Source organism: Lycium ferocissimum, chromosome 12 (genome assembly GCF_029784015.1).
Source record: "Lycium ferocissimum isolate CSIRO_LF1 chromosome 12, AGI_CSIRO_Lferr_CH_V1, whole genome shotgun sequence".
NCBI classification, from domain to species: domain Eukaryota; kingdom Viridiplantae; phylum Streptophyta; class Magnoliopsida; order Solanales; family Solanaceae; genus Lycium; species Lycium ferocissimum.
The window spans coordinates 49103570-49112840 of NC_081353.1; the positions used below are offsets into that span (position 1 = coordinate 49103570).

General features: G+C 37.0%; 1 protein-coding gene across 1 annotated transcript; it reads left to right on the top strand.

Annotated features, from left to right (window-relative positions):
• The first annotated feature begins 2064 nt into the window (after positions 1-2064).
• On the top strand, positions 2065-8804 carry LOC132040755 (ENHANCER OF AG-4 protein 2-like). Its single transcript, XM_059431430.1, has 9 exons — positions 2065-2184; positions 2381-2499; positions 2591-2612; positions 6259-6315; positions 6387-6468; positions 7582-7677; positions 7768-7892; positions 7992-8010; positions 8247-8804. Exons 2-9 carry the CDS (start codon positions 2400-2402, stop codon positions 8544-8546), a joined length of 801 nt encoding a protein of 266 aa, XP_059287413.1. The 5' UTR covers positions 2065-2184; positions 2381-2399; the 3' UTR covers positions 8547-8804.
• The last annotated feature ends 467 nt before the right edge of the window (positions 8805-9271 follow it).

Consider the following 9271-nt stretch of genomic DNA (forward strand, 5'->3'; position numbering starts at 1 on the left):
TTAGTCGTGTTATATTGTTCACTCCAGCAAACATATTTGAAGCAATGGGTAGGACCTGGAAACTAGATGATGATGATTTTCATTACTCAAATAACCCTAACGATAGATTCAATCGAGAATACAATAATAAAATGACGAGAGTGAGTGGGATTGGCGTGTTAGGAAGTGCTGCAGATCTGGAGCACAAGTTAGCGACAGTAGGCTTAAACGCCCAAAAAAACGTGCTATGTCAATGCCTCGCTAACTCCACAAGAGTTTAATTTGGCTCTTAATCGTTTTCACGAAGAGAACAATCGGATGCAAATACGTTACCATAGGGTAGAATGTGGTATATATGGTAGCACAAGATTTAGATCCAAGTGGGATTCGGATTGTGAAATGTCCGATGAAGATTAATATTTTTCTTACAATAAGGTAAGTAGGTAGAGTCATAAAGACCCTCCCCCCAGGGTACTTGCGGGTTTGCAACTATATAAGTAGCCCTTTCTTTGTTATTAGACTACACCATATTCAATGTCGAGTAATAGAAACTCAGCTTGGTCTTTACTCCTTCCAAAAGAACCAAATAGCAGTGATGATGAGAGTTCAAATCATAGCAGTTTTTCGAGCGATACCAGTGATTTCAAATTAGATGAGCTAAATCCCCACCTTCTTATAGAGCGAAATGATGATTTCTGCAATGTGAAATATTCAGATCCGCGGGAATATTATTGCGGTTTACGCCGAGAATGGTCACATCGGCTTGCCGAACAGAACGTCTTGTTCGTGACTTGGAAAATCTCAACGCTCCAATACCAACAAGGTACTCCTTAACCATGCCTCAAGTAGGTCCAAAAATTGCGAGCTTGCCGTGCAAAGGATTAGAAAAGAAAATAACAGAATGCTGGCAAGACGATGTAGATTTTACATGCTAAAGTTGGCCGAAGAACAAACATCATCAACCGGTAGAGAACTATCGCTAACGAAAAAAGATGTCTTAAGAAACCGCCAATATTTTTCTGAGGACGATATTGAGGACTTGTACTCTAATGATGATTAAGAATGTTGTGATTTTAGTTTTAAGTTTACTATATCATTATGCTCTTAGGCATTAATTAGTATGTTAAGTATTTTCATCTACTCAAGAATGTTGTGATTTTAGTTTTAAGTTTAATATATCACTATGCTCTTATTAATGAATTAGTATGTTAAGTATTTTCATCTACTCAAAGTTATGAATGATGCAATTTAATTAAGTTTTTTTTTTTTGTATGAATTTCGCCATTTTGACTAACTTTTGATTAATTATTAATGAACAAGTTTAAGTATTCGTAAAGAACTTCAAGCTAATGTCACCGAGCCTTGAACGAAAATGGCGTTCGAGCACTTTTCAACCTCTAAAACGGTCATCCGAACTTTTGTGTATCCTTGATGTGTTGATCCTACCTAATTAATCGCATAAAAATAAGTAGGGTTCTATATAAAATATTGAAGTTTCGGGGTCCCGAAGCATGATTAATCTATGGTCAAAGTACGTTAAAAAATGTAACGAAAGAAGGGTTAACCAAAAGAGCCGGGAAAAAAAAAAAACAACACGATAGCGAGTAATTTATCTTGTTATAGCAGAATTAAACCGTCTCCGTTAACTACTTTAGCGCAGTAAATTACTGCGCTAAAGGTATTTTCGTAACATTATTTTTTGTTGGGGTATTTTGGTTGAAACTGTTTTTTTTTGGGCCATTTTGGTTCCGGACTCATTTTTTGAAGGGTCTACTCTCTAGAAAAACATTTTTTTATGGAAAATATTTTCTAGAAATACATTTTTTGCAAAAACTATTTTTCGTGAAAATATTTTCGCGGATATTTCGTGAAAAATATTTTTGAGGTGGAAAATGTTTTCGAGAAAAATATTTTTCATGAAAAATAAAGTAAATCTCAAGCAATAAACTCAAATATAAGTAAATCTTAAAATTAGGTTAGTATTGAGGAAAGTTGAAAATCAATTTAAAATGAATTATATTAGATTGGGCTAAAATTAGTTCAATATGAAATTATCTTAAGCGCAACCCATAAAATTTTAAAATGGCTGGGCGGGTCATTATCTTGGGCCATATTTGACGCGCCTGCTTTTAAGCCACTCGGTTTCCCAACGTCGTCTCCACGGTACTCAATTTTCGAAACCACTTTGAGCACTCTTCGCCAACTGTAAGTAAAGACAAAACTTTCCCAAGCGTTTTCTTTCTTTCTTTCTTTATTGCTTTGTCATATAGTTATGGACCACCTATCAGTTTCTTTTTTATCGACTCAGATTGACTTCAATTTCCAATTTCATTGACTTAAAAAAAAAAAAAAAGAGTAGAGATTATTATTTAGGGTTTACTAATTTTGCTCTCAATTGAAGGAAAGAGAGAACATCAGATATGGCGTCACAAGAGTATTTGAATAAGATGCAAGTTCGACAGAATTATCGCAACGTTTGGCATACTGATCTTATGCGTACAATTCAAGCTGATACTCCTTGTAAATATCTCACACTTTTTGTCTATACATGTTATTTTTCTGATGATTAGTTACGTGTTTTTGCCTTATATGTGTTTTGTTTTGTTTGCAGATTGCTGCTTTGCTTTGTGGTGGTAAGTATTTGCTTGTTTTTATTGAGAAATTTAATGTTGTTGATTTGATCTGGTGATATATGCTTATTTTATGAAAATATTTGCTGCTTTGCATTGTGGTTGTAAAGTATGTGCTTCTTTTTTTTTTTTTTTTTTCTTCGTATGAAATTTACTGTTTTTGATTTGATTTATTGATCTACGCTTATTATATAAAATTGTTACTTCTCTGTCCCAATTTATGTGGTACTTTTTTGCTTCCCGAGATCCCAAATTGAATGAACTTTGACCAACATTTTAAGATATATTTTTTCGCCAAATTGATATGAGAAAAAGTTGCAACTTATACTATTTTTCTATTTTTAAAAATATTGAGTTAATCTAATTCAATTTAGCTCCAAAGTTTAATCAAATTGACTCTTGAAAAGCGAAAAGTATCACATACATTGAGGTAGTCAAGAGCCGTCTAGTTTCCCTTCTCTGTATTATTATCATTATTATTACCCTCCTATTATCTTATGCTTCAATTTTATAATTACCTGTTGTTTACTTTGCTTCGGTTATCGTGTTATTTGTTGTTGCTACTGTCTTTCTCTACTGTGTTCCCGTTTCATACGGCTTTGAATTGCTTGTCCTTATGCCGAGGGTCTATCGGAAACTGCCTCTCTACCCTCCCCAGATCCCACTTTGTGGGGATTTCGCTTTGTATGTTGTTGTTGTATTCATGTTTCATACCTGTTTTGATATGCTTTTCGGTTATCGGGAACAACCTCTCTACCTTCACAAGGTAGGGGTAAGGCTGCGTAGATCTTATACCCTCCCCAGATACCATGTGTGGGATTACACCGGTTGCTGTTGGTGTTGTTGTATTTGCTGCAATTTGTGTGATTTCTTCTTGGAATTGATTTTTTTTTGGTAGTGTATCATTAAGCAAGATAACTTTATGCTATGATTGTTTATTTGGATGAGGTGTTTTGCTGAGAGAATTTAGGGTGGTTTGACTTGGTTGATATGATCTCCTTAGAATTGAGTTAGATTGAATGCTTAAAAAGTTGTAGCTAAGTCTTCTGGTTAGATGTTTATGTCCATTAGCTATAAGCTGGATTAGTCTGCACCGAAAGGTGTGGCCTAGTGGTCAATGAAGTGGGTTGACAGTCATGAGGTCTCAAGTTCAAATCCTAGCTGAGACAAAAGCACTAGGTGATTTCTTCCCATTTATCCTAGCTTTGGTTGACAGAGTTACCTAGCACTTCTTGTTGGTGGGAGGTGGTAGGTATCCTGTGGAATTAGTCGAGGTGCGCATAAGCTGGCTACACTATGGTTATCAATTAAAAAAAGCTGGATTTAGTCTGGTGCCTGTTTTGTTAGATCCCGTTAGTTTGAGTTAGAGAAATATCATACGGGGTGGTTTGGTTCGTATAGTTATGCGAGGATTATATTAACTAAGATTCTAATACAATAATTGGATTAGTTAGTGCATATGCATTTTTTTTTTTTTTTTTTTTAATTTTTTAATTTTTGTATGTTGGTTCATTGTTTGAAAAATTGGATATGTAGGGTACAGAATCTACAACATGTGGTTGCTTTTGAATTGAATGAGATTTTGTTTACAATCATGCCCATTACATTCTTGATGGGCTTGAGAAGAACTAGTACAACAAGGGTGTTTTTGGTCTGTATCCAAGTGTAGGTAATACAGGGATAGTTACCCTGCTTGTTTTTGGTATAAAACAATACATAGATTCCCGTACAAATTATACATAGATGGAATAGTCGTGGACGTAAGCTGGTCAGGCACCACTGTTATAAAATAAGAAAACTTATAACTTATAAGCAAAACAAGGGATTAAAAGAACCCAAACAAACACCATTGCATGGGAGCCAAGTGAAGAGGGAGGAAATAGGCACCCCAAATGTTCCAGTGCCCAGTGTGTTTAATTTTAAGCTAAATTGGATTATTGGATTGGATGTCTGATTAAGAGCTGGTGCAGTGTGATGCGAATGCAAAATCATGAACTTAGGATGTCGGAAGATATGGAAGAGCATAACGTTTGTCTGCATGTGGTTTCCTATATCTGGATTATCCATTTTTGGAATGTTGTCTTATGTGCATTTATGTAGTAGGCCCAAGAAACAAGTTTTGCCTTATCAGCAAAGTGAAGCAACAAGTGATTCAAGTATTTACACCAATTGCAGTAGGAGAAAAAATGGAAGGATGTTTATTTTCTTGACTTGGCTGGTAGCCAGAGGCGGATGTAGGAATTTGAGATTCCGGGTGCCACATTATTTTGAGCTTCGACTTGTTTGGGCTTCGATTTAGGTTATTCAGCCTTCCAGTTTATATAGACAAACCGATTATCACACTATTTTGGCCTTTGACTTGATTTACTTTGAGCTTCGGTTCGGCTATTCCTCTTAGCTACAAGTATTTAGCTTTAGCTCTCTAGTTCTCTTGGCTATCGTTACATTTTTCAACTCGTGGAAAGTGGAAAGGCAGATGCGTCGTCTTTCTCGATGCGTACCATAGCCCAGCTTAGTAAACAAGGGAATGACCCATGGCATCGGTTGACTTAAATGAGTTGGGAAACGAAACAACTTCTAACCGTTTATATAGACAAACCGATTGTCACACTATTTTGGGTTGCAACTTGATTTATTTTTTCTACCGCCGCAGTTCGTGTTATTCATCTTTTTGATTTATATAGACATTGATTAAACGAAATAATTTAATAATTATGACAATTTTAAACAAAACATAAAACTTCAATAGTATTACTAATATCAACAAAAATATATTATCCATTTATAATTGTCCTTGACGAGTTATTATAAATAGAAGTTGGGCTCGATCCCAGGCGCCGTAGGCAAAACTTTCAGGCCTTAACCAGCGGCCTCAAACAATTATTTGTCAGTCAGGGTGCCATTTTACGTATTTCTACCATTCCCATATATACTTACATATATACATGCAAGGTTTCGCTCGAGGTGTGCGGGTGGCGTGGCATCCCCACCCTCCTTTCTAGATCCGCCCCTGCTGGTAGCTGAATTCTCTCTCTGCTTACAACCTGGCTGCATGTCAGTCACACATGCTTGTCCTCTTAAATCAAGCAGAAAGATAAAGTGAGATGCTGTAAAACATGGTGCAATTTGGAGCCACAAGTCAAAATTTGATTTTGGGATGGGAGAGGGGGTAGGAGTTGCTGTTGTAGTCGAAAGAGGGGACTTGTTTACTGGAAAATATCTTGGTTTATAAGGGAATACGAGTGATTGCTTCAGAGCACTTCTAATATTTAAATATACTGGAGAGAAAGAGATAGCAAAGGATGTTTTCCACTGATTTTAGGACGGTATTTGGGTCTAATGCCAGTTGCCAGTGCTTTCCAATTTTTTCTAGTGTCTCTTATTTAGCTGATAAGCTAGCATTCACGTACTCTAGAGATTCTATTACAAGAAATCATCTCATCAGGTTCATGATCAATTTCACCGGATATCCTGCAATACATGTGTTATTGTGTTTAGATGTCCAGATATTTATTAATAGCATTCTTCAATTGGATTCTTGCTATACTTTTCTGGTATTATGCAACTAGTGTTTTCTTCTTGTTACTTTAAGAGAGAACTCCTTTTTAGTAAGTTATATATTTGCCTTGCTAATTTTTCAAATTTGCAGTGCACCATGTGTGTCATATTTGCTTCGAAAACGAGCTCTTTATGGTGATATGACAAGGTAAGACATTGTATCTTTCATTAATCTCTGATGGTGCTAGCTTTGTTATAATGATATTTTCTGTTTCACAGGTATACATGCTGTGCGGGTTATATGCCCTGCAGTGGTCGGTGTGGAGAAAGTCGTTGTCCTGAGCTTTGTTTAGCAACTGAGGTGAGCATAAAATTGGGTACTTTACTTTTGTGTTTACTGTTAGAATATAAATAAAATTAATGTATTGATAGTTTAAAATTGCGTAGATTCTTTGTATTTGAATTGAAGAATATTCTTAAGTACGAGAATTTGTATTTTCTTTACTTTACCAGATTAGACTTTGTATAAGGAGCGCCATGCGTCTCTTCTTTTTTCTTTAATTTCTTCTCATGGTATCAGAGTTGCTACATCTTGGTAGAGACTTACATAACTTCCACATACCAGCAGGCAGTCATATGCTAAATGCTTTGTGCTGTAGTTGCCGATGCTCTCCTCTCTCCCGTTGGCTCCCCTTGTGATGGTCTGTACTCTGTACTACTTCCCTTTTCCAGCTTGTGCTGCTCCTCTTTCTCTGCCCACCGGTGCCCCTCCTCTTTCCGGCAACCAGCGCCACTCTTTCCGATGACTAGCATTCTCCTCTTTCCAGTGAACCGCGCCCTCTGCTCTGCTTTGGGTGCCAAGCACTGCTCCCCTCTTCTTCGTTGTCTGGAGTTGTTCCTCTCTTCTCGAGCATATCTCTTGACGACTGATGCTCTTTTTTTCTTGGCGATTGGGAACGTTCCTTTCTTCTGCGGGTGTAGCGCTGCTCCTCTCTTCTTCAGTCAACCGACATCTTCTCTTTTTTGGACGATCATTCTAGTTGCAGCATGCAACTTTCTAGTAGTTCCCTGACCAAACTTGGGAAGCAACATTCTGTCTCAAAAAGCAAAGCTCAAGTTGGTTTTTTCCATTTGAGTTTGAGGGAGGTGCTAGAATTCAAAAAAGTTTAATGCAGTTATAGGTTAATATTGTGTTCTTGAGTTAGAGAATAAGAGCATTTTCTCATGGCTGTCAACAAGTTTAAGGACATCAAACGTTTATCCTATCTTAACTGTGGTATCTACCTATAATTTTTGGTGAGCTGGATTTTGAGCATCAACCTCCCTTAGGATATCAGTAAGTTTACCTTTGGGTTGCAGTTCTTGTGTTGCATTTCCCAGGTCCCCTAGCTTTAAGTATATCTAAGATAATAATTGCCCTGTGTGCTTTAATATTCTCATGCAGTGGTGGCTTGTTGATCTTTAAAACTACCAGGTTTTTCTCTGCTTTGGAAATTCAGTGGCTTCAACCCGCTTCTTGTTGCAAGATGAGTTCAACATACAAACAACGCAATGTGATAACTGCATTATTGTAAACTCTCTCTCCGAGTTCCCATTTTTCACTTAATTTTATGTAAATCTGTAAGACAATTCATCTCACACATTTCTTCCTGCTTTGTAGGGTTTCATGTTCTGCCTCCAACAACTTGCTTGCATATTTTCAATTGTTGCTTGTATTGTTGGAAGCCAGGAGATCCAGGAAGCTTCTCAGTTGCTATCATGTTTGGCTGACATGGTTTACTGCACGTAAGCTTCTCTATATTCACTCTATTCCTGGACATTATCTTTTTGTATCAACATATCTCAAAGTTCTTTCCTAAATATGCTGCATCTTCTTGATTGCAGGGTTTGTGCCTGTATGCAGGTAAGCAAGAAACTTAATTTAACCGTCTCAAGACATGGAATGCTTCTCAAATAAGATTAGAACAATATTTGTACAATGATTGATATGGAAAAAAAATTATTCATGATAAACTAAAATCAAAAGATGAGGTTACTCATCAATAAGAAACGAGCTAGTAAGCTTGCCACAGTAAGTAGCCATCCGTTTCCTAGTTAATAATTTACATCTGAGGTTATTGTGTTTGATGAGCATTGCAGACACAACACAAGGTTGAAATGGACAAGAGAGATGGCAAGTTTGGTCCTCAACCAATGGCAGTGCCACCTATGCAGCAAATGTCACGACTAGATCAGCCTTACCCGTCAACTGTTGGATATCCTCCTCCAGCATATGGTCAGCCACCTCCTCAACAAGGTTATCCACCCGCTGGCTATCCACCTCAACAAGGTTATCCACCCCAACAAGGTTATCCACCCGCTGGGTATCCACCTCAACAAGGTTATCCAGCTCCTGCCTATCCTGCCTCTGGTTATCCACCTCCTGGCTATCAGAAGTGATCTTTCAAAGGATTTGGTGCGTCTTTCCGAAATTAAAAGAGAGCTGAACATGAGTTTGTCTCCGGTAGTATTAACGGCGTGTGTATTTGTATAGATTCATTGGTGAAATGGTAACTATAATTGAACTTGTGTGCTGATATTCTGTAGATTTTGGTCTCAGGGAAAATATGTTTCCTCTTAAACGATGAAGATAACATTGCTCTCCATCCTTCAGCCACTTTTAATTGGTGTTTGAATTTGAGTCGTGATATGTGTCGAGCTCACCGTGTTTAATTGGGTTTTAAATTTGAAGTTGTGTCGTGATGGGTTTCAAGCTCACTAATTCATTCGGATTTATTTGGAGTTGCTGTTATTTGCAAAACTTGATTCATGAAATCATAATGCATATTTTGGTTAGGAGCACTTGCTTGTTGACTGCTTGTTGCTGAGGCTCCTTAAATTTCTGTGGTACTGTGTACTTCCTTTTAAACCTTTGGACGGTATGAAGTGAAATATTAGAGTCCAAACTTCGTACAATGTTTAAGGGGATGCTTTCTAATTTTTACAACATTACTTCTAACTATTTGTTTCTAATTGAGTATGAATGATCACCTTATAACTATTTGTTTCTAATTGAGTATGAATGATCACCTTACTGTTCTTACTACATAATTTTTATTGCGTTCTAGCTGAGTATGAAATGATCATACAGATCTTGCTATATGCTTGTGTTGCTAAGTCGTTCA

Excerpts from the sequence above, each read along its gene's own strand:
- LOC132040755 (XM_059431430.1), top strand. The coding sequence starts at position 2,400 with ATGGCGTCACAAGAGTATTTGAATAAGATGCAAGTTCGACAGAATTAT. Across the intron at positions 2,500-2,590 it reads AATTCAAGCTGATACTCCTT|ATTGCTGCTTTGCTTTGTGG; the intron begins GTAAATATCTCA and ends TTTTGTTTGCAG. Across the intron at positions 6,316-6,386 it reads CTTTATGGTGATATGACAAG|GTATACATGCTGTGCGGGTT; the intron begins GTAAGACATTGT and ends TCTGTTTCACAG.